This window comes from Coniophora puteana (assembly GCF_000271625.1).
Source record: "Coniophora puteana RWD-64-598 SS2 unplaced genomic scaffold CONPUscaffold_6, whole genome shotgun sequence".
Classification (NCBI taxonomy): domain Eukaryota; kingdom Fungi; phylum Basidiomycota; class Agaricomycetes; order Boletales; family Coniophoraceae; genus Coniophora; species Coniophora puteana.
The window spans coordinates 992725-1015713 of NW_006913058.1; the positions used below are offsets into that span (position 1 = coordinate 992725).

The 22989-nt window shown below is 51.3% G+C and overlaps 9 protein-coding genes across 9 annotated transcripts; 5 read left to right on the top strand and 4 right to left on the bottom strand.

Moving 5' to 3' along the window:
* Positions 1-524: 524 nt before the first annotated feature.
* Positions 525-2677, bottom strand: CONPUDRAFT_137261 (uncharacterized protein). The gene is made up of 4 exons (XM_007770425.1): positions 2350-2677; positions 2122-2285; positions 783-2065; positions 525-721 (listed from the first exon to the last, which is right to left on the bottom strand). The coding sequence occupies exons 1-3, from the start codon at positions 2644-2646 to the stop codon at positions 1213-1215; spliced, it is 1314 nt and encodes a 437-aa protein (XP_007768615.1). The 5' UTR covers positions 2647-2677; the 3' UTR covers positions 525-721; positions 783-1212.
* Positions 2678-2843: 166 nt separating this feature from the next.
* CONPUDRAFT_104451 (Aldo keto reductase) lies at positions 2844-4512 on the top strand. Its single transcript, XM_007770426.1, has 9 exons — positions 2844-2969; positions 3023-3131; positions 3202-3332; positions 3383-3495; positions 3545-3626; positions 3678-3772; positions 3825-3950; positions 4005-4057; positions 4109-4512. The coding sequence occupies exons 1-9, from the start codon at positions 2931-2933 to the stop codon at positions 4447-4449; spliced, it is 1089 nt and encodes a 362-aa protein (XP_007768616.1). The 5' UTR covers positions 2844-2930; the 3' UTR covers positions 4450-4512.
* Positions 4513-4669: 157 nt separating this feature from the next.
* On the top strand, positions 4670-5918 carry CONPUDRAFT_82238 (alpha beta-hydrolase). The gene is made up of 3 exons (XM_007770427.1): positions 4670-4811; positions 4902-5188; positions 5248-5918. Exons 1-3 carry the CDS (start codon positions 4805-4807, stop codon positions 5866-5868), a joined length of 915 nt encoding a protein of 304 aa, XP_007768617.1. The 5' UTR covers positions 4670-4804; the 3' UTR covers positions 5869-5918.
* Positions 5919-6504: 586 nt separating this feature from the next.
* CONPUDRAFT_73002 (uncharacterized protein) lies at positions 6505-7486 on the bottom strand (the record flags this gene model as incomplete). Its single annotated transcript, XM_007770111.1, has 4 exons — positions 6505-6606; positions 6646-6734; positions 6955-7221; positions 7285-7486. 4 exons carry the CDS (start codon positions 7484-7486, stop codon positions 6505-6507), a joined length of 660 nt encoding a protein of 219 aa, XP_007768301.1.
* Positions 7487-9141: 1655 nt separating this feature from the next.
* On the top strand, positions 9142-11146 carry CONPUDRAFT_56688 (uncharacterized protein; the record flags this gene model as incomplete). Its single annotated transcript, XM_007770098.1, has 14 exons — positions 9142-9207; positions 9263-9361; positions 9412-9482; positions 9533-9649; positions 9709-9750; positions 9806-9907; positions 9957-10026; positions 10074-10143; positions 10199-10341; positions 10395-10520; positions 10583-10728; positions 10783-10816; positions 10865-10961; positions 11013-11146. The coding sequence occupies 14 exons, from the start codon at positions 9142-9144 to the stop codon at positions 11144-11146; spliced, it is 1317 nt and encodes a 438-aa protein (XP_007768288.1).
* Positions 11147-11192: 46 nt separating this feature from the next.
* On the bottom strand, positions 11193-13883 carry CONPUDRAFT_124217 (MFS general substrate transporter). The gene is made up of 9 exons (XM_007770428.1): positions 13699-13883; positions 13481-13646; positions 13316-13428; positions 13216-13264; positions 13079-13162; positions 12736-13014; positions 12612-12674; positions 12327-12548; positions 11193-12273 (listed from the first exon to the last, which is right to left on the bottom strand). Exons 1-9 carry the CDS (start codon positions 13867-13869, stop codon positions 12011-12013), a joined length of 1410 nt encoding a protein of 469 aa, XP_007768618.1. The 5' UTR covers positions 13870-13883; the 3' UTR covers positions 11193-12010.
* A 1370-nt stretch (positions 13884-15253) lies between these two features.
* CONPUDRAFT_55810 (kinase) lies at positions 15254-16646 on the top strand (the record flags this gene model as incomplete). The annotated part of the gene is made up of 6 exons (XM_007770034.1): positions 15254-15547; positions 15602-15878; positions 15928-16052; positions 16110-16328; positions 16380-16505; positions 16578-16646. 6 exons carry the CDS (start codon positions 15254-15256, stop codon positions 16644-16646), a joined length of 1110 nt encoding a protein of 369 aa, XP_007768224.1.
* Positions 16647-17029: 383 nt separating this feature from the next.
* CONPUDRAFT_82243 (carbohydrate-binding module family 48 protein) lies at positions 17030-19370 on the bottom strand. Its single transcript, XM_007770429.1, has 3 exons — positions 18477-19370; positions 17533-18427; positions 17030-17476 (listed from the first exon to the last, which is right to left on the bottom strand). Exons 1-3 carry the CDS (start codon positions 19283-19285, stop codon positions 17444-17446), a joined length of 1737 nt encoding a protein of 578 aa, XP_007768619.1. The 5' UTR covers positions 19286-19370; the 3' UTR covers positions 17030-17443.
* Positions 19371-19674: 304 nt separating this feature from the next.
* CONPUDRAFT_104465 (AMP deaminase) lies at positions 19675-22979 on the top strand. The gene is made up of 15 exons (XM_007770430.1): positions 19675-19782; positions 19838-20048; positions 20104-20532; positions 20593-20777; positions 20831-20844; positions 20894-21002; positions 21053-21293; positions 21348-21382; positions 21443-21623; positions 21672-21858; positions 21912-21973; positions 22026-22306; positions 22367-22402; positions 22455-22595; positions 22657-22979. The coding sequence occupies exons 1-15, from the start codon at positions 19687-19689 to the stop codon at positions 22744-22746; spliced, it is 2298 nt and encodes a 765-aa protein (XP_007768620.1). The 5' UTR covers positions 19675-19686; the 3' UTR covers positions 22747-22979.
* The last annotated feature ends 10 nt before the right edge of the window (positions 22980-22989 follow it).

The following is a 22989-nucleotide window of genomic DNA, read 5'->3' on the forward strand; positions in this document are numbered from 1 at the left end:
GAAGGAAAGACGAAACGCGACGCGCACATTTTAAGTAGCGCGTCACCTGACTAAGCATCTGACATGTGCTCACGAAATTAATGATACACGCGTATAATACGCAAACTCGCCGCCTCGTTTTCCTGATCTCTATCGCGCAGTTGGTCCTTTCGTCCACCCTGTTTCAGAGTATTCTGAAGATTATGGAACTCGAACGAGAATTTTGCACGCGCTGCTTGGGTTTCCGGAGAGCACTCGAGCAGTTATCCTGTGATCTGTGACGTGACGAGACGCGCTAATCAACCAGGAAATTAACGCGTTGTTTTCTTGTATTTGGTACGCGTTTCTCTTGCCTCGAGCGCGACGCGTGTGTCAGCGGATTAATTGGTCAGGATCTCGAAGCAGCATCCGGGCCTCCCGGACTATAGATCTGTCTTCTATCCTATCGCGTTGCTCTTATTTATTCCTAGTTCACATCTGCTCCCCGTCATGCCCAACGCTCAGCACATCCATACCGCCGACCCGCCATACGCGCCCCCCGTCATCCGGCCTCCGTCTCCGGCAAGTTCTGTAGGCACGGAGTATGGCCCAGATCAAACCGCGCTGTCCGATGCAGCACTCTCTGACGATGAATTCGAGCATAAGTGGATGTCAAAGCTCGACCTCGACGGGCCCAAGGACAACGAACGCGACCTCGTGGACCCCTTGATACAACAGCCCAAAAACCCAGAGGAAGAGAAAGGTAAGCCCCTCGTCAAGCGCCCAACGACCAAACTCCGCTTATGCTCTTGAATCTGTCCTAGTATTGTTCCACAAGATCCTAAATGGCTTCCGTGCACAGATTCAACAGCTCGACGAAGATGAGATGTTCGAGCAGATGCTCTTGCGCGGCTCACGCATCGGTCTCGAAAAGCTTCCAACCTCTGACCAGGTCGACGACCTCATGCGTGATATGATGGACGCGAACATTGGAGGCAGCTCCGAACCACCAACGTTGTCGGATGGCCCATGGAACAGGACATTGCAGGCAGTTGATCCCATGCTCACAACGAACGACAGTATAATGACAGCTATGACAGCCAAGAATGCAAGCAGAGGAAAAGCCAAAAGTCCATAATCCAAAGCATCTGTATAACATAGAATAGTTCATCTATCTCCCCATACCATTGTAGCACTGAAACATTATACTAATAACATAGTGAAAAGCGAATAAAGTCCACAAGTGTCCTCGCATCAGTAGTCCCCTCCTTCGTGGAAGTAATCTGGGAGAGCTTCGCGGATCGAGTTAATCTTCTCGTGTATGGACCTACGGGCAATGTTCTTGCACTCGTGGTGCATAAAGTTCGCAGAGCCCCACTTGTCAAACTCCTTGACGAAAATTCCAAGGCGACCCAACACATCTGCGGAGGACAAAGACAGCACGGCTTCACTGCGCGTCTTCTCCTTCCAAAACTCAACCCAGCTTTGCGTACACCCATGAGAATGCCACTCTGCGCTGCACGGAGGGACGTGGTCGAACTGAGGTGCATTGGCACGTAGGCGATCCCATGTCTTGGACAGACGTTGGTATCCCGACAGGAGGCGCAACCGTTGGGTGGAGCTGATGACAAGGCGGTTCTTCCCCGCCTCCGTTTGAATGTCCCCCTCTACCAAGCCACCTGAAGAGTGGTCCGTAGAACAGACGAAGTTGGCGTTGAGAAGGACCTCGAGGTAGCCTGCACCACGGAGACCACGGATGTCGTATTCATCGCCCAGTGTCATGGCAAGGTAAGCGAATTGTACGGATGTCTTCATGCGATGAGTTAACACGTTGACCATGCTCTCGAGGAGACGAGCATGGCCGCACTTCTGTGCTAGCCTCACGAGTCGAGCGATGATGTCCTTGTTCCCCATAGCAGGCAAACTTGATGGCGTGGGGAACGCAGCCGGTATGAGCACCGAGGGTTTGCGCTCTGTAAACTGACGAATTGCGTCCAGCGCCCACGTCTCAGTCGTCCTGAAGGAGTACTTGTTTGCCACAGATGCAATGTCAATTATGCGTCCAAGCTCGATTTGCGCAGAACTGATAGTCATCAGTTCGGAGGGCCTATAATACCAGTCGATGAGATGCGAGGGGTAGAAGCAGCGCAGGTTGGTGCGCACAGTGCGTATAACGCCCAGAGGAAATTTCTGAACTCCTCCGCGGTGTCTCCTGGCAGATAGACGGGATTGTCGTCTGTCTGGCCTTCCGCTGGTTTGGAGCCCTGTGGGAGCTGGAACATCTCTCCAAATGATGACGAGTCTTTGTTGAGCATCGTGCGATGCACCTGGGATGACGAGGAGTTAAGGTTGTAACCAGCATAACATTTGTTGTAGACACGAGATGCATACATTGAACAGGGTGTTCTCGACCTGAAGCACACAGCTTCCATCGTCGAAGTAAAAGTCCGAGTCCCTTGTTACGAGACTGGCCTTGGAGTCCGCTTCGACAGTCAACGCTCTCGTGGTCGTCATTATGGACGCAGTGCTTGAGGATGTGTCGTGTCTTGGACGTTTCCTGGGGGGAGCATCCGAGCTGCTGGCACTATCAGAAACCGACCGCCTCGCAGTGCTAGAACTGGTGCCGGAGGGAGAAAGGGGTTTGATATCCAGAGGTTCTGTGTGCGGGCCGTCAGAGTACCCCAGCATGCTCTAATGACCCCTCCATCCGACCAAGAAGCCCATTGATCACCCCAGACTGGTCACTCGTGTGCTCATTGAGGACGGTCGGGAAATGCCGAACAATGCTCGCTTCGGCCGAGATAAGGGTGGGCTTTTCGACGTGAATAGCACACAGCACTCGCTACCTCCCGCACAGGAAGGCTCGCACTGGCCGCGCTGTTTTTATGGCAAAACTAACATAGCACAACCCGAGCATGTGCCTACGCGATAAAATCAGGGCTTGAAGCACACGATCCTTGTCTTACTCCTCCATGCCCTTTGGAACGGTCAAACTCAACGATGGCAACGAGGTGATTTCAAGACGCATCAAACCAGTCCATCGCTGACTCCAGTGCTTGATAAGCTCCCTGTCATCGCATTTGGCTCTGGATCTTCAATGAAATTCCATGACATTACTCAATATGTGAAGCAAGCTATCGACGTTGGCTTTCACCACCTTGATACCGCATACAGTGCGTTAGCATCCATGCAGCACCAACAGCAGGCATCGATGTCCTGATCAGAGAGCGCATTTTGCGTCAGACTATCAGACAGAGCAATATGTAGGGCTCGCCATCAAGGAAACTGGCGTTCCCCGTTCTGAGCTCTTCATAACAACCAAGTGCGGCGAAGGCGGGCACATCCTGAACAACATTCACAGCAGTATTGCCCGAGTACGTTCTATGCACTATGAATGGCTAAATCGCTAATGCACTTTTGATAGCTGGGCGTGAACAGTGTCAACCTATACTTGTCGCATGTCCCCGAGTACCTAGGGGACGACTATGCAGCCGGGTGGGCTCAGTTTGAGTTAATCAAACGTACCGGTTTGGCGTCGTAGGTCGAGCTCTTGTTTGTGGTAGCGCGAACACTGATTTCTCGTCAGGAGCATCGGCGTCAGCAACTTTGGGGTCGAAGAGATGCAGAGGCTTCTCAAAGTTGCTAACGTCAAACCTGCCGTAAATCAGGTGAATGCTATCTTCTTTCATGACTTGTGAAATATCTGACGCCTGTCGCAGATAAAGCTCCACCCGTACAACTATGAGTCTCAGAAATCCTTGCTGCAACTCTGTGCGGAACATGGAATCGTCGTACAAGCATACAGCAGCTTGGAGTTAGTTGATTTTCTCAAGTCTCATATAGCCGGACTAAATAAAACCACACAGCCCTATTACAAAGTACCCAGAAGGAGCTCTTGGGAAAATCCTGGCTAAATCAGCTGCTCAACGAAAGGCGACGCCAACGCAAATGATATTTGCGTGGGTGCTTAGCAAGGGTGCAGCGATAGTGACGTGAGTGTTCAATGACCATGCCATAGTCTTCGTTTTAGTTTATTCCCGCCTCAGAACCAGCCGCAGCGAGGAGCATCTAAGAGAGTACTTGGAAGTTGCAGATCTGAGTGCGTGCACCTTGACTGTGGAATAATATCCCATCACTCAAGCACTTGCAGCGCCCTTGACACCCGCCGAGGTTGCAGCGATCGATGCCGCTGGTGCAGCGGGGCCTCCGTCAGATCAGACCATTATGGTGCGGATTGACCGCATTCGCAGGACTATGGTTGCACGCAAAGAAAGACTCATGACTGCCGTCGCTATCGCTGCCAACGTAGGCTTGTGTGTTTATTGGGCAGTGAAGGCTATCAAGGCAGTCAATTCCCCGACGTGGTCATGGATAGAGTATTGGGAGAAGATGCAAGCAAATTATGCGGTTATGGGTGTAGTATATGTCTCCACCTTGTCCTTGTGGATGTATTCTTACTGGACCAGCAAGACAAGATCTCTCGAGTTGTAAGTACTATAGAGGATCGCTGTTGTCTCGGGCCCGTGTAACCACGTTGTATAAGTTTTGATCACCTTCGCTGGATGCATCCGCCAGGAGACGAATGTGCTTAGTGGCACGATTGTTGAGAAGCATAGCCACTTCCCAAGAAGCGCTGAAGCTTCTTTTAAACAGCGCTATGGATGCTTGCACTGTTCCCTTAACTTTTGAGTACAAGCGAACCGGGGCTCTCCGACAGCTCATTGACGTATACCTGCCTCATGACATCCGAGTCGCAGTCAGTGGTAGCCGAGAAGTTCCCGCCGTCGTTTATTTTCACGGCGGTGGATTCGGTGTAGGAAATCGGAAGAGTTGGCTTCCGACGTGGATGCAAAGTCAGTGGATCAGTTGACTCAAGACAGGGGCGGTCGTGTTCGCGGTTAACTTGATACCAACTTGATACTGACATCTTCAAATCTTGACAGCACGGCTCTCGTCTCGTGGCATCGTTTTCATTAGCGTCGACTATCGGCTGATTCCACCGTCGACAGGACACGATGTGATAGAGGACATCAAGGATGCATTTGCCTTTGTTGCTACGCGTCTTAATGACGAGCTGGCCCAAGCGCGGTCTGGGGTATGTGTCGACGCTCAAGCTCTCGGGGTAGCGGGGACAAGTGCAGGTGGCCTGTGTGCTTATCTTGCAGCTATGCACGCCACACCTCGGCCCAAAGCCGTCGTTGCATTATATGCGATGGGTGGGGACTTTATCGTGAGCCCACTCGTTTCTGCGCGTACTCTTCTCTGTCTGAGGTTGGCTGTGCTTCTCAGACACCTCACTACCTCACGCCGAAGACCAAACCCTTCTTCCGTGGCCGCGAGATGCTAGATCCCCAAGACTTTGAAGAATTCCTGCACCCTTTCGGCAATCTTCCCGCAACTTCAGATTCGCCTCTCGCGTATTACTCACAGACGCACCACATCCCGGGATACCCTGCTAACTCACGCATGCTCCTCGGGCGGCTATATCTTCAAATGGGAAAGTTCGTGGACTACTACACGGATCTGCACGAGCCCGATAGTTTGAGCGTCCAGCTAAGACCATTGGTGGATCAGGCTTCCGAGACTGGCCCTGGTAGACCTGGAGCAGACGTCTGGCAGAAGGCGCGACAGCTCATTCCGGAGAAGTCTCTGAGCCTTTGTCCCCAGTTCTGTGTGTCGAGAGATTGGCCGCCGATTTACCTGGCGCACGGCACCGAAGACTCAGCCGTCTTAATCCAAGAGTCGCGAAATATGTATGTGTTGCTGAAGCAGGCAGACGTGGACGTCACTTTGCTGGAAGTCGAGGGCAAAGAGCATTCGTTCGATTACGTGCCTGATGCTGAAGAGCTACTCGGTGCCAAGTTCGATGAGATTGCTAATTTTCTGGTCAAACAATTGTCGAGGACGTAGAACTATGGTACAAGCAAGCGTGCAAGACAAAATGCCAAGAAGTTCAATGCGGTTGTAATGCGGAATGTTGTCACCTGAAGGGGGTGAGTGTTCGAAAGTGAGTGTTCGAAACACGGGGATATACACAGGGGGAGTAGCCCAATAAGTTCTCAGAATTTATTGTGGAAATATTGTGGATGCAATATAATGAAATTTTGCCAGGACAGCGAGACTTATTTTGGAACTTACCAAGGACGCATTTTGAATAAATTTTGGCGATTCACACTTGACACGGCCAATTTGGTCACAAAAGATAATTTAATCAGAATATCTCCCCGCTAAGTACCATAAGTGTCGCTTTTCCAGCAAAACAAAGTTAAAATACGTCTTCAATACTTCCACCATAAGTCCCGAGAACTTATCGGGCTATTCCCGCTGTGTATATGTGCCCAAGAAGGTCCCGGAGTACAAAACGGAAGGAAGCGGAATGGTAGAGAAATACGAATATCGACGAGAGAAATGTGTACCGTAAATTAGTAAAGATATTCACCGGGTTTCCTTGCATGTATGTCATGGTCATCCGCTCCTCTAGCCAGAATTATGTCAGAAGAAGGCGTATGAGGATCTGGGTAAGGCATTGGAGTCCGGTTTTGATGATCAGAGTGAACCAACTGGCGTTGCTCCGCCATGGCTGGCGTAGGTAGAAGGGGAAGGTTGTGCGGTAGACTTCGCGGTGGATCCACGGGGACGTTGCGAGAACTAATCGAGTCCGATGGGTAAATAGTGGCTGTGTCTGACCGTAGAAATCTTGGCAAAGTACACTGCGATATTGTCCATTTTGAACCAGAAAACCATGCGCCTGTACGCAGGTCTCGCTTCCGCCGCGACTGATATCGGTAGACTGCCGCAACTATCAAAATCACGGCAGCTAGACTCCCAATTACAGCACCGGCAATCCCCCCAGCAGACAAATGACTTGACGACAAGGTGGCACTTGGTGAGGGTGAAACGGAGGGATTGGGTGTTGGTACTGGAGATGCTGCAGGTACCAATGTGCTCGTTGGTCGTATGGCAAGTGGGCAATGGGCCAGGAACAGGAGGACGCACCGTCATAGGGAGTAAAAACGAGGTCATCAATCCATAACCAGGCTCCGTCCTGAACATTGGTAATAACGAGTGTGTGTTCGGCGTCACCACTCAAGGTATCCGTAGCGAAGAACTGTTGGCCGAAAACCGCTGCCGTAGGGAAAAGGTCGACGGAAAACGATACAGGAGTTCCACTATCGATGGTATAGTTTGAGATGGGTGGAGTTGTAGTGGAAACGCCAGTAATGTTATTCGGGATGGGGCCGTATGCGCCGTATACTGTGATACCTGTGCCTAAGTCTATGGTCATTACCAGGGTTACTTGAGCAACTTCCCTGATGAATAGCGTACCATTGAAAGAGAAGGTGGCGGTTGCGCCCGCTTCGCTTGTTCCAGTCAGAGTCCCGTCAAACGCGCCCCGTATACCACCACCCTTATTAATACTCCCTTTATGCCTTGTCCTTTCTCCAAGTGGATTCCACTGCGGAGCGATGGAAGACAGAGAATACACCATACCCGGGTCCTCGTCGTCCACTGTCACGTTGTTGGACATGGGAGCATACCCCGTCAAGGGGAGCAATGGCGGGCAGGAGACGAACCGAATAGCACTGGAGTGCTGCAACGTTTATAGCCTCGGGAGCATCACATACAGGATCTATTTCACCCAGGGGAGAGCGTTAACGCCTTGGGAAAAGATGCAAGGTGGCACATAGCGCGGAAGCGCATCACCACCGTTGCCAGGTTTCAATGGGTGCGATATGTCCCAGCATCTTACCAGAATAAACTTTCCGGTTTCTTGACCAGTGTTATCACCGCGCGAAGCGTTCTCTAATGGGACACAAACAAGCCACTTGAAGGAGGTCCTGCCCAGCAGAGTTTCCAGGCAAGCGAGAGGAATCGACGCACATTTTAGAAGCATTTGTTTGCGAATGCTCGTACCGTTTGAGTCCAGGTGTCCGACGAAGCCGTCCTAATTGCTTACACTGGCGTTGTGATCGCATCTCAGACACCTGATGATCTAGTACAAGTGTACAGCCTGTTTAGAGGGCTGGATCTCGACGGTCTGATCGTCTGTGCGGAGTTCAACTAGAACACGTAAACCTCTAGTTATTTCCCTGTCCAAGCTGTAAGATTGAACGGTTTAAGAAACGGCTCGAGGCACAGGAGCGAGAATGATTGCAGAACATGACGATTGCAGACCAGTTGGTCTGGCATCGAGAACGTGGAAAGATGTTTCAATTTGAAGCATGCCCTATAAATGCTTTGCATATGCATGTGCCCCTACATGTCTGTTATGCATGGAGAGGAAATACGTACCAACTTCTCTAGTCTCCTGTATAGGCAGAACTTTATAGTTTACGGAAGATAGTCGTTCCCCGTGCATACTGAGCCCGAACAGCTAGCTGGAGGTTACTGGAATCGAAAACACTAAGCAGCGGCAAAAGGCGATCCGCGTCTGGTCGCCTTGCCAGAGCTTACCAGGCTTGCTGCATGTTCAGGCTTGTCCTTTCATATACTGCGCACCACCCATCCATCGTTTCAACCACCATTCATTAGACAACTATGTCAGACACGGAGGATGTTGCTCTCAGCCCGCCTCACACTGCCGTCCCTCTCGGCTCACATGCGACTCACATGTCCGATCCCACCGACACTCATAATCACGACTCCGACAATGAGACTCACGAAATCCAACTCGGTGACGAGCATGAGACCCACGAAATCAAACTCGATGACGAGCATGAGCATCCTCACAAGGACGAAGAAGTTGTTCACAGAATAGAACACAAGCCACATCATATCCTCGAGCTTGAGCACGAGCACGACGACGCCGAGACTGCTTCCCAACGATCTGTCGCCCTTTCGTCACCAAACCGTTCCCCCGCGCACTCCAGTACAAATCTACCTCTTCAAGCGCGAGACTTCTTTGCGGACGCCCATGAGCACGACTCTGTCGAGATTGACTTTGGCGCGGAGACGGACGAAGTTAGCGAGGACCAAAGCCTCAACTTTGCAGACGGCGACCCACGCCGGGCCAGTTCTATTACATCCGCTGCGCCCTCGGCCGCGTTCTCTTTCAAGGATGTGGACGAGAAGGCAACTTCGGCCACCGCGCCGTTGCCAACATACCCCCCACCGCAGCTATCACCTGAAGACGCGGAGTCCATATCTTCATCGTCGTACTCGCGCAAGGCGCGCCCGGAGTCCATGCTTGTCCTGCCACCAGCGGGACCATTGGTCCTAGGAGTCGCCCTAGTAGACTTCAACCATCTGGTGAGATAGTTCTTCATCATGACCGTCAGATACTCATCCTATGTCGTATTTGTAGGTGGGACCCAAGATTGAGTTCCACATAGGTGACATATTTGAAGACGCGGAGGTAGCCAGGATGTTGCCATTCCTTGCGCTGCCTGATGGTGCACATCTGGTGGGATACTATTTGTTTACCATAGCTCTCTTGCTAAGTGTCCTGTCTAGTACGAAGAAGATTATTCATATTTCCACCTTGTACCATCGTCTCCTAATCCCACCACCATATTCGGTATATCGTAAGTTCTTCTTACCAGAACAAATTTCTGCACCCTAACAGAGAGTGTAGCTGTAATCGCCAAATAGCCGCATCTGCTCTCCTCATCAAGGACGTAGATGTGACACGATCTATTGTCCAGAAAGCTGTGGTTGTACTTGCATCTAAACCGGTGTTTGGACCTATACGGTGAGAGCACGAGCATACATCTTGGTTATGCAGTTCAAAGTTATAGCTTGTGCTCTCAGGGACAAGCTGGGTGTTGTTACTAGGGCGCTTTTCGACCAGAGGTATGTTAATTAACTTTTCAGGGAGTCCTTGAAATCTCATGAATACCTGCCCCAGAGACTTCACGTCCACAGACATTTTGCGCGATTTTGCTACGGCGTTGGAAAACTCCTTACGCAGCCAGCTGACTGAGAGTGGACTGTACATGGGTACAAGTTTGTGAGTGTCTCGTTATCTTGCTTTTGTGCTAGTGTGCTCAACCATGCAGGCGACAACTTGTGCACACTTTCCGTCATAGAACACTCGTTCTGCTGAAAACATTGATCCTGCAGAAGAAGGTTGGTTTATGCGTCGACATACCGATAGCGTTCTCATTCTCCCGTAGATTATGTTTGCAGGTCCTCCTGTTGAGCGGCTGTGTACCTATCAATATTCGCTTATCTCCCTGATACCAGGTATTTATTATAAGAACTTGGGGAATCAATCTACTGATACATTTCTCTGTACAAGGATTATTGCAAAACCTAGAGGATTGTGGATCCCCTCCGTTAGCCTCCCGAGCTCCTACACTCTCTCGACCTAACTCCTTGAAGACGTCAGACCGAAAGAGTATGATGGCTTTTATGGGTCTCCCACTTGACTTGTTTGGAAAGGTCTGAATCATCCATACCTGCTCACGTCGGTTTATGTCTTATCCTTGTTGCAGGATGCTTTCTTCCAACCTTATGTCGCCCTTCATCAAATGGACATGCTCCGGGACTCGCAGAGCTGGCTTTGCGGAAGTACCAACTCCATAGTGACGCAGCAAAAAGAGGTTGATCTACTCGTAAATGTGCGTTTCACATTACAGGTCGCGCGCTCGCTCATCAGTCACTAACTTTTTTTTTACTGTAGACCGAAACTGGCACGGTTGAGTTCAGAAATCCCAGGCTTGAGAGACTTGTTACCCTGACTGGCGCTGATCGAAAATGGATGGACGAAATTGTGAAAGATGTCACAGAGTCTATGGGGGACAACGGTCCCGCAACTCCCAGCGTGAGGTGAGTCACGACCCGCTTCATGCCATCCAAGACTTGACGCATGGAGTTTTTAAGGTTCAAAGGTAGTGACGACTATCTACGCGCGAAGGTCTGTATGTCCGTCCTGTACAGAAAAGGTTATTGACGCGTTGCATAGTTCGAAGAATATGTCGCTGCTGCATTGTCCAGCATCAAATACCAGAGTTTCTTGTCCAAAGGCAAAGGAAATGGTGTCATTATTACCGGAGGTACAGGTTAGTCTGATGCGAACACATAGATAACCTTGCCTTCCTGATATCGCGTAGGTGGCGATTCGAGGTCCGCCGATGACTTCAACCCTGCTTGGATTGTAGAATTCATGAAGACATCGGCATACGAAGTCTGGGACCGCACCACTGATCCTACCTTGTTTGACATTGTTGAACCACGGTATGTCTGAGATGCTAGGATATGGCGAGTACGACTTGACCTTGCGACAGACACCCATGCCTTCAAAGACCATCAGCGGTCGCCGACATTGGACTCCGTCTGTCAGAAGGAATTCAGGATCTAAAGCTGGAGCAGCAGCTCGGTCCTACCCGTGAGGTAATCAGCCGGACAATCACCACCGGTTCGACGAACTTTTTCAAGGCCGTCGAAGGCGTACGCGAGCGTTGGCAACAACGATCCCCCAGTGCAACGTCAACCCCGACTCTTTCCAGCGCCACGCCAGCTACCTCACCCGATGCGACGAAGGCGCTAGATGAGCCAGAGCTCGTCTCAGCACCGTCTGATCCTCCTAACCCTGGTATGACCCGGCAGGTTTCTCGCGACTCTGTCGGCAGCTCGTCTTCCTCGCGCCCCGCCAGCACGAGCGGGACGACGGATGTACGTTCGTCACTAAGCTCGTGGGGTGCTGGTATTCAGTCCTTCTGGAGCAACCGCTCGAGCCGTTTCTCGTTGCCGCGTGGGAGCGTCCAGAGTACGACGTCGGTTCCAACATCGCCTGACGTTGCCGCTGCAGCCCCGGGTACTGAGCCAAAGGAACCTGTTACCCCGTTGCCCAACTCTCCTATGCCTCCTTCTGTGCGCTCTGTGCACACAGTCCCGGAGGTGCCTGAGGGTGAGGGTGAACATGTGCATGTCGATCTCCACGAATTGGAACATGTGTCGGTTGATGATGAACTGGAACCATCCGGAATGGCGCTTTGATTGTATATTCACGTAATACATATAGACGAATATTTGAAATAATTGGAGTTTTTTTGTAGATGGAGTAGAACTCTTTTTGAAAGATATGTCGTAGAAAAGAAAGCTGCGACGTCTACGAGCTGGACTTCATTCGGCGCAGCGCCCACTGAGTGCTAACCACCAATGTGGCACCTGCGAAACAGGCTCCGACATATACAATCATCTTTTCAAATTTACCACCTGCAACGTCGAAACCCGTCTTGATGTGCCTTTGGCCTGAGCCTGAGCCGTATCCGCTGGAGAGCGAGGTTGAGATAGGCGTAGACAAGACATTTCCCAAACCTCGAGAGAAGAGGAGGTAGCCGTACAGGGAGGTCGAAAGCGTCAAGTCGTCCTCTGGTAATCTTGCCGTTAGCTTATGGCCACGATCTGTTTTATGAATTACATACTGGCAATGGGTTTGATGAAGCCTGTCCACAGCGACGACCAACCCCCCGCAATGCTTCCGTATGCGATGCCGAATGCAAGAAGGCCTGCCAAGGAGTTGGAAAGAACACCCCAGAGGACAAAGCTCGATACGGAAGCTAGGGAAAGGGTTATCATGGCGAGAATCCATGGGTCGGTCCTGTCTGAGAGGTAGCCGAGCCCGATACGACCCACGACGGAGGAGCCTGTACAGCACATGTGAAAGTCAGTAAGCGAGACATTGATTAAATCGCAAAAGTATAATGTACCATTCAGGAGTGCGAGCATGAGCGATGCATTCGCGCTGCTCAGACCAAGGTCTGATGCAAATGCTACAAAAGAACATTCCAATGGTTAGAATTCAACAAACAAAGGTGAATAAGCGCGGCTTACTTGGGAGCCAGACAGTTGGAACAAAGTATCCGAAGCCTTGAAGAGTGTTTGCTGCGAGCACAAACCACACTGTCTCGTTGCGCATCCATCCATAGCCCGAGGATCGGGCCCTAGGGCCAGCGACCCGAGACTCAGGCAAGCGGCCTTTGATGAAAGGAAGCGCCGGTACAAGTGCTATGGTCGACGCGATGGCGAGGATGCGGAGTGCCTTCTGGATCCCGTAGGACGCGATCAAGTGGGGGACGATCAGAGGGAGCAGCAGACCACCCGCCGCCGTGCCTAGCGATCATCCAAATCATGCTCAGTTGCACTGCAAAGACTCGGCACAGCAAAGAGCATGTACCTGCGAAGATGACTCCATTCGCCATACCACGCCTTGTGACGAACCATTCTGACAAGTATGAGATTGTCGGTGCATAAACGATTGCTGCAATTCATGTGAGCTCGATATCCCAAAACTCTTGATGATAGCGATCTTACCGCCGCCGATGCCATAAAGGCACCCTTGCAGGATGATCAACTCAACGATCTTGACGAGACGATAAGTAATCATGTTTCAGTGGGGCAACATGTTGGCTACCTTGGTAGTATAGCTCGCAATGAATAAGCTCAGAAACATGATAGCAGTGCCAGCCCACATCATTGGGCGTCGAGCGAACGGATAGCGGGCGATAGTGGGGTAAAGAAAGAACCCTGACGCCTTGTCAGTATCAACAATATTACGATAAGCGCGAGGGATCTATACCTGAACAGTACATAATCCCTGAAGAAAGTGGACCAACGAGAGGCAAGCCTGTTGCTGCCCAAGACTGGGATGCATACTTGGTGTCGGCAAGATACTCGCTCAAGAATGAGCCGTAGGCAATAGAGAAGCCCCAGACGATGGTTTCAACCATGAATGCGCCGGCTAGCTTAGGGGAAGTGAGCCATTTGTTTTCATCAGACTGGACCCGCCAAGCCTACAAATGACCATGCGCCAAACCCTCCATCCACTGGGGCCAGTGACGATTCATTGTTGCGCAGGCCTTCCTCGGCGCTAGTATCGGCTAGCCTTTCGGAAGCAAGAGACTCGTCGGAGGAAGAGTAGGGAAGTGGTGTTCGCGCTGCTAGGTCGATGGTATCCGTCGAATCCATTGTTGAGGTAATGGTACGTTTGAGTACGTCTGAGTGCTCTGATAGACGGTATTGAATGCGGCTCTTAAGTCTCGGACGATGCGACCGAGTCATCTCTGGTCACAAATGGATCTTTCGGACATGTCGGAATATTCATATTCGAATGACGTCCAGGGGAAGAATAACATCTGAAGGGTGGCTATAAGTGATATTAAGAAACAGGGTGATTCGCGTTTGGTGCTTGAAGCGACGGAAATGTTGTTGTCGACGCGGATGGCGACTGGGATTGACTAGGGGGCCCAAGTCTCGGACGAAGAGATGACGCCAAAATCCCGTTGCCGATCGGTTCAAGCCACGCGAGCAGCCGCGCTAATCATGACATATGTGGGGAATCCCTTTTAGCTCAGTTTCATTGGCCGACACATAGTATGAAGATCATGCGCATATAGTCGAAAACTGATGAGGAGCGGTGCAAACTTTGAACTCGGTTCAGTCTGCAGCTAGGATATCGTCCGTGAAACACCTCTAGATCAGGTGCAACATCCAAATCTTAGTAGCCAGTAAGTAATCAATGTTACTTGTCGGATCAGAGCGCTAATAGTGTTGAAGCAAGGAACTGACACAGTCACGGTGGCATTACTATATGTTGCCAGGCTCCAGGTGCCGTCTCCTCGCTTGAATACGTGAGCCGTCCGTGCCTTGCGCTGCGAAGGCTAGTAATATATCAAATCCCCCTCATTTTCAATCATCCATATCAATCGGTGGCTCTCATGAGGTGCAATAGTGTGGTGTCGGCGGGTCTCAGAACTGCACGTTATCAATGATTGAGAATAATATTGACTACTAGTGCACCTAATTGGATACTAAACTGCACTGTAAGGCGCAAGGATGCGTCAAGGTGGTGAAGATCGACTCGTTGGGGTGCCTGTCGATCACCGCCGGCGCGTTGGCTGGGGCCATTGAAGAGTGTGGGATTCATCTGCTAGCCGACGCCTTTAAGCGCCCGAAGCATCGATGGGCGCGTGGGCGCACAAGAACAAATTTTGTGGCTGAATGAGAGCGCTTTTAAGGGTAAAGTAGCCTGTTATGGAAACAAAGGCGCGTTTATGCAGGAAATGTTTTGGACGAATGGAGGTTTATTTCGAGTGAGGCAAGTCAAGTAACGGCAGGTAGCGATCCCAGCTCTGTTGCTGGATTCCTCTTCCCTTATCCTTCTTCTCTCCCACCACACGCGCCCAGGTCGTCGAACATGGCGGCGACCACCCCGATCCGCAAGAAACGCAACTTCAAGGCCCTTCAGCTCGATGTCGCCCATGCCGCACCCGCACCTGCACCTGCACCTCCCAAAGAGCAGGAGCCCAAGCCTACAAGAGCCGCTCCTACTACTAAGAAACGTCCCCCGCCGATGACTCTCGCAGCTCCCAAGATAGGTGGCTCACAAGCCAATGGCGACTCGGAAGCTCCTGGCCCTCAGGACAGTAACCTCCCGTCTGCACCCACGTCGGGGTCGACTTCTGGACGTCGAAACACTTATCACACTACCTTGTCCAATACGCTCGCCAACCTCGACATGAACGCTGAAACGCGCTACGACCTCCGGAACGAGGACCTCAAAGACCTCCAGGAGCTCGGTCAAGGGAACGGCGGCAGTGTCAAGAAGGTCGAGCACATACCCACCAAGACGATAATGGCGAAGAAGGTGCATCGGCTTGCATAGCGACGAATGGCTCACGGCTGACGTCCATTTCATTAGATCGTTCTCATTGATGCGAAACCCTCTGTGCGGAAACAGATTCTACGAGAACTGCATATCATGCACGACTGTCATTCACCATACATCATCTCCTTCTATGGCGCTTTCCTTTCAGACCCCAATATCTGCATCTGTATGGAATTCATGGACAAGGGCTCTCTCGATGGCATTTACAAGAAGATTGGCGCGATCGACATCGAGGTTGTCAGCAAGGTCGCTCTTGCTGTGCTCGAGGGTCTGACCTACCTGTACGACGTCCACCGGATAATACATCGCGGTAAGTCAAGAGCTCACGTAGTGTCGTTGACCGGTACTCATGTGCCCAGACATCAAACCATCCAACATCCTCTGCAACTCGGAGGGGCAAATCAAAATTTGCGACTTTGGTGTCTCAGGCGAACTCATCAACTCCATTGCTGATACCTTCGTGGGCACGTCCACCTATATGAGCGTGGGTTCACTTTTTATCGCTCTGACAACATACAGAGTTCTCACATATACCCCACAGCCGGAGCGTATCCAAGGAGCTCAGTATACCGTCAAATCGGACGTCTGGTCGATGGGAATATCACTGATCGAACTCGCTCTTGGACGCTTCCCCTTCTCCGAATCTGATCCTGACGACGACGATAACTTCTCCGACCTTGAAGGGACGTTGTCACCAGAAAGCGTGCTTGCCGACAAGAGGGAAAAGGACAAGAAGAAGGACCGGAGAAAGAGCAAGGGTGTCAGTTTGCAGGGCGGCGGCATGATGATGAGCATCCTCGAGCTCCTGCAGCACATCGTGAACGAGCCCGCACCGCGGTTGACGCCCGAGGGGCGTTTCCCCGGGGAGGCAGAGGACTTTGTCGACAGCTGTCTGTTCAAGGACCCAGATGCCAGGAAGACGCCAAAGGATCTACTGGTACGTACCCCATCGCCATCGTTACCCTGATATTATGTGAAGATACTGAATGGGTGTTTTTTTTTACCATAGAAACACCCTTGGATAGACATGGCGCGGGCGTCCAAATTCGACTGCAAGGTCTGGGCAAACACCTTCTGAGCGACCGGGTCGCTCTATCTGAACTCTCTGTATCGGATTATCCTGGTTTGCATGTTGTACATTGGTCACGCTCTCCTATCCTGCTCTTCAATCGGTCGCATATCTTCTTTTCCCTCACATGCTCGCCCGCCAAAGCACCTTGATGGTCCTGCCTCAACTAATGAATCCCTTCACGCCTCTTGTCTAGTCGCTGTTGTCCACCTGTATTTTAGACGAATATCTGATCCTGAATACCAACATGTGTATATCTCGAACTCCGAATCACACACAAGCTCCATTGCGCGGAAACACGATGTTGCCTGGGTACGCGCTGAAAATTGTCTCGAGGAGACGCGTTATAGTCAAAGCAGGAAGAAAGCATATCCAGAGGTGGTGTGTATATCGGGTGGTTTACGTACATTTACTTGCCTTTGTCAGTTTATCGAGAACGAACAAATGAGGAGATACAGGATGTGTCTATAAGTAACGGTAGCATGGCAAGAGTGTGGTAGCGGAAGGACGCGGCAGACAATGATGATCGGTGGTGGTCCATACCATGTTTCATGTGTGGCAGATTCGACAAGATGGGAGCGTGATAGGTAGCAGCAGGGTGGGCGTGGGATACGTGATGTTGATTGGAGAACAAATCGAGCAAATGAGGGGCTACCTGGGTGGATGGATAAAAGAAGGAAACGTGTCTAGATCGATACAGCGCAGGAGGGCAAATGCCAACGAGACTCAATGTGTGGTACAATGGCGTAAAAAACCAAGCGGAGAAGATCTGAATTTAGAGGTGGGCACTGGGCACCAAGTGGTTCTTAGGTGGGCTTGTAATAGATGGTGGTCAGGAACTGCAAGAGAAGTAATTAGCATCCGGGTGAAGAAATTTCAGTGAAAATATTCTAACCTTCTTGCGATACCGTGTCGTGGTTCCAACGGCAAGGACACCGTTGCGGATCGCGCTGGTGCTTAGGTGGTGGAGCACAACATGAGATGGCACTGGCAGGACGCTTGCATCGTCCGAGAGACCGGGGCCCTCAAGACCGAGCGGCGTCTGTGCCGAGATTTGTGCCGCAGACAGGTGTTGAAAAGTGACATCCGCGCCGCTCGCAGTTGTTATTGGGATAGGCTTGGTTTCTGAGCCTGCAATCGTGTCTTCTCTGAGGACGTCGCCTGCGATAGAGCTCGCCATGCCCAGCATAGACCGGCCTTGCCTGCGTCGGTGTTCCCGGTCGCGATCGCGATCACGGTCACGATCCCGCTCTCGCTGTCGATCCCTGCCATCGCGGCCCCTGCCACCAGAAGCCTTGGAGTTGAGAATGAGTTTATCGAGATGCCTCGGAAGGGCAGGAGCAGGCGGGATGTTCGGCGCAGGGACATGGTCATGTGTGCCGAGCTCGTAATCAGTGCCCGAGGTGTACGCCAAATAAGCCTCCTCCTCTCGTGCAGCTATGACGAGTTCCGGGGGTATTTCATCTGTCCATCCCGACTTGTAGCTCTCAGGATCTGTGAGAGTAAATACCTCCGTCCCCATGGCGGAGCTTTCTGACCAGAAAGATAGGTATTTTGCAGCTGATGTAGGATACTGAGCGGGTGGGGGCTGAGCGGCAGCAGCGCCCCCGGATGGCGGGGTGAGCCCCGAAATCGGGACGGCAACATAGTTGGCGAGACTGCCTTCGTCGTCAACTGCTGTTGGCAGATCTTCGGCGAGTCGCCACTGGTTATCGACAATGAATCTGATATGATGCGTGCCCGGCATGAGGGAGACATAAGTTGACCAGGAATGATCATCTTGCGAATCACTGCGCGAAATCAGCCTCCAACGGGACGCAATGATACTGTGAAGCGCACCTCCGCCGCATCGGCTGCCTCCCTTTCCAGTTATCATCACCAGCGCGTGCCAACACCACGTTCTTTCCACCACCACGCCAAATGATCTTGACGGATATAGGCTCTCTCGGTTCCTCAGGGGTATCTCCAGGTCTTGAGATGAGCTGCCCGTTTTCGTCGATGTCGAAGGGCGATTGAAGTGCAGTTGGATCGTCGTCTGATTTTGGCAGCACGAGGGGGATGGTTGATTGAACAACCTCCTGGACGAACTCATCTTGAGCGGGAGGTTCTGGCTCCTGCTGGCTAGCGACATAGAGCTCCTGCATCCTTGGGTTCGCCGAGCCACGAGACTGGATGGAATAAGTTGAGCTGTAATGGGTACCTCGGATGTAGTGGCCCCGGCGAACGGGAATGTGCGTTGACGGCTGATCTAACAGCTCGGTGGAGAGGTTACTATCGTTGTTCCTGGGGATGTACGGTTGTGGATGCATCTGTCTGCCCCGGGGAGATGTGCCTGTGTTCGTCGCGTTATTGATTTGCCCATTTTGACCATTATTGGGAATGGGGATTGGAATAGGCGAAGAAGTCTGTGGCGGCCTGCGACTATGAGGGGAGGTGTTGGCCGAATTATAGGGTGAGAGGGAAAGGGAGGCGAGGTCTGGGAGTTCGAGCGACCTTTTCTTCGTTCTTAATGAACGATGGGGCTGGCTCGGGGTGGGTGAGGGCGATTGGGACTGTTGGTGGCTGGAGGAACGGCTGGAAGGAGAGTCTACTCGCTTGATCGAAGGCGACGGATGTGGGTTGTTTGCGTTAGACGCGGTGTTGCCCATTGCGCGAAATAAAAAAAAGCGTGGTCTTGGGCGACCGCGATTGAGTGGGTTACCTTGGGCGACGTCTAGGAGGAACGAGGACTTTAAATGATGTGGAGGAGGCGCAAGTGGACTGGAAAAGGGCGAATAATCACCTCGGTTTGATCCTATTTACAGGCGTCGTCATTGGCCAATTACACAATACAGATCGGATCCGGCCTTCGACCCGAGCTTGTGGATCCAATTGCCTTGTCCATGCAACGACTCAAATTCTAGATTAAAGCTAAAGTAGCATCCCTGCTTCCCCTTCACCCAGCATCATGTCCCCCGCTACAGCAGCCAACGGCTCATACAAGCTCAGTGATCAGTCCTCTGATGTCCAGACACCCTCTCGTCAGTCTATGACGCGCCAGGAGTCAAACATGTCTGGCGACTTCACCGAGTCACATTCTGGCGTGACCATTCCCGAGCCCAAGGATGGCTTCTATGGGTATACAGACGAGAAGAGTCTCCAACACGTACGTTTAGCTTTAAGAATGGCGTCCTCTTCCAGATCCATCTGAAGAGCATCAGATGGAAGGAAAATATTGGGCCCAGCGTCGTACGTCCGATGTCTCGTCTGCTCCGTCCGAGCACGGCGGTCCAGCTGCTACTCTCAGTAGCAGCTTCAAGATGACGGCCCTTCAAGAGGTCGCTTCTCCTGAACAGAGCGATGAGAAGCTCAGGCCTTCTCCCTTCTATGATGATGACGAACAGGAGCCTATGCCCGAGACTAAGATGAACAGTATGCTCGCCCAAACTTCCTCGTTTCGTCACCAGTGCTGAGAACCCTTGCTCAGCCGACTCGGTGGCCAATGCTGAGCTCACTCGGATCTTTCAGTCCTTCCAGAAGTGCCTTGAGCTCCGAGACAAGTATATTGGAAGATCCTTGCAGAGGCTCGGAGACAGTCCTCGCGACCACGATGGTCACTTCCACGGCTTGGCCAATGGCGCTTCCGACGTAGCTGGCATGAACCCTGAGGTTAAGAGTTACTCCTCTGCTAAACTCTCAAAGAGCCCCTACAAGCCGTGGAAGCTCTATCCGAGGAAGCCGCCTCCGCACTGGCACTTCGCATCTAAGGATAAGACTTCGGGACCTGATGTTCATAGCTCACATGATGTCGGGATGGATGAGTTTGATTTTGCTAAATGCGAGATCCCTGATCAGAGCAGCTGGAGTTTCGAAATCGATGACAAGGGTGTATACCAGGTTTACAAATCGACTGCAGGTAAGTACTGGGCTGTCAGTATAATTTGCAAAACTACACAAGAATTATTCTCTCTTTTAGAAGACAGGAAGCCAGTATTCGACATCCCTACCATCCGAGAGTATTTTATGGACCTCGACTACGTTCTCGGCGCGATCGCAGATGGTCCGGCAAAAAGCTTTGCATATCGTAGACTGCGATATTTAGCGAGCAAGTTCGATATGTACAGTCTTCTGAACGAGTATCAAGAACTAGCGGATATGAAGGTGGGATTTGGTCTCCCCGAGAAAAATCCATTGGTTACTAAATGTGCGCATAGAGTGTTCCTCATAGGTTTGAACTTTCTTTCAACGCCTTCCAATCATGCTCTAACGTCATGCAGAGACTTTTATAATGTACGAAAAGTGGACACGCATGTTCATTTGGCGAGCTGCATGAATCAGAAGCATCTACTCCGTTTCATCAAGTCAAAGATGAAGCACAATGCACAGGTCAACGCCCTTATACTAATTATTTTCAGGAAGCTAACTAAATTTATCAGGACGTTGTGATATACCGTGATGGTGCACACTTGACTCTTGAACAAGTTTTTGAATCTCTGAAGCTGTCTGCATACGACCTTTCCATTGACACACTTGACATGCACGCTCATCAGGACTCATTCCATCGTTTCGACAAATTTAATCTAAAATACAACCCCCTCGGCGAATCTCGCTTACGGGAAATCTTCTTGAAGATTGACAACAAGATAGAGGGGAAATATTTTGCGGAGCTTACAAAAGGTAAGGTCCACGCCACTTGACATGACACCCTCTTCATCTGATCTTGTGTTGCAGAGGTCATGACGGATACAGAACAGAGCAAATACCAGGTACGTATTTTGGACCTTGCTAGACCCGTGAGGCTTGCTTGCTTAAGGTTGATACAATAGAACTGCGAATGGCGTGTCAGTGTATACGCTCGGTCGGCAAATGAGTGGGATAACGTCGCAAAATGGGTCGTCAACAACAAGTTGTTTTCCCACAACGTGCGGTGGCTCGTCCAGGTCCCCCGCCTTTACCACATATACAAAGAGAGCGGGACGGTCCAGACGTTTGAAGACATTGTCGTCAGTGAGTCTATTCGACGTCACTTTAGTAACACTCCCTTATACTGCCAAGATCTGTTCCGTCCTCTGTTTGAGGTAACGAAGGACCCAAAGTCTCACCCAGAGCTCCACGTCTTCCTGCAGAGAGTTATCGGTTTTGACTCCGTTGACGATGAGTCAAAAGCGGAACGGCGGTTCCACCGCAAATTTCCATTTCCCCGCCTTTGGGACGTCAAGCAAAATCCACCTTACTCGTATTGGTGAGGTTGTCTGGTATCTCGTCACAAACCCATTACTGAGGCAAAGTCCACAGGATGTATTACATGTATGCTAATATGGCCAGTCTCAATAGTTGGAGGCAGGCCAGGGGTTTCAGTGAGTGGTCTGCGGTACTGAACGTGGCCGTGCGTGTTGATATCACCCTAAGACACGTTTGTCCTCCGTCCTCACGCAGGCGAGGCTGGCGATACTGATCATCTTACGGCGGCGTTCTTGACTTCGCATTCCATCTCACACGGCATCTTGCTGCGCAAGGTGCCTGCGCTGCAATACCTATTTTACCTCAAGCAGATCGGACTCGCGATGAGTCCACTGAGCAACAACGCGTTGTTCTTGACGTACGAGAGAAATCCGCTTCCGGACTTCTTCAAGACGGGCTTGAACGTTAGTTTGAGCACCGATGATCCCCTACAATTCCATTTCACCAAGGTTAGTCGTGATGCTCCACTGTGGGGTTGCGTTAGCTCAGGTGGCTGATTCCTCCACCAGGAACCGTTGCTAGAGGAGTACAGTGTTGCAGCCCATGTGAGAGATTCCATTTTCTCGTTATGCGTCTGGCATTTGACTGCTTTTGTAGATCTACAAACTTCCTCAAAGCTCTCTTGCGGAGTTAGCCCGTAATTCCGTGATACAGAGTGGGTTCGAGATGGAGGTCAAGCGTCACTGGCTGGGACAAGAATGGTACCTTCCAGGAGCCGCCGGCAATGATATCCATAAGGTCGGCGCTTATTTCATTTGTGAATAATGCCCGCATCGGTTGATTGAAACCCTGTGCACAGACCAACGTCCCAGACATCAGACTAGCGTACAGGCATCATACGCTTCTAGAGGAGCTGGCGTTGATCAGAATGAAACAGCCTGCAAACTGAATGGGCAGGCTCCTTGATTTGTCGCCGGACAAAGAGACTGAGTGGTGGCTTTATGGCAGCGGTGCTGGAGGAGGCGCAGGAGGTGCAAGGCTATCCTTGACGATAGATTGACGCCGACGGCGCAGGGAGCAATTATGTAGCATATTGTCATAGTGTACGTACGTTGGCCCAATTATGGGCATTGTAGAAGCTGCACTTAGTCTTCTGCCAATCGTACGCCAAGCTGTTAAACGTTGACGTTGA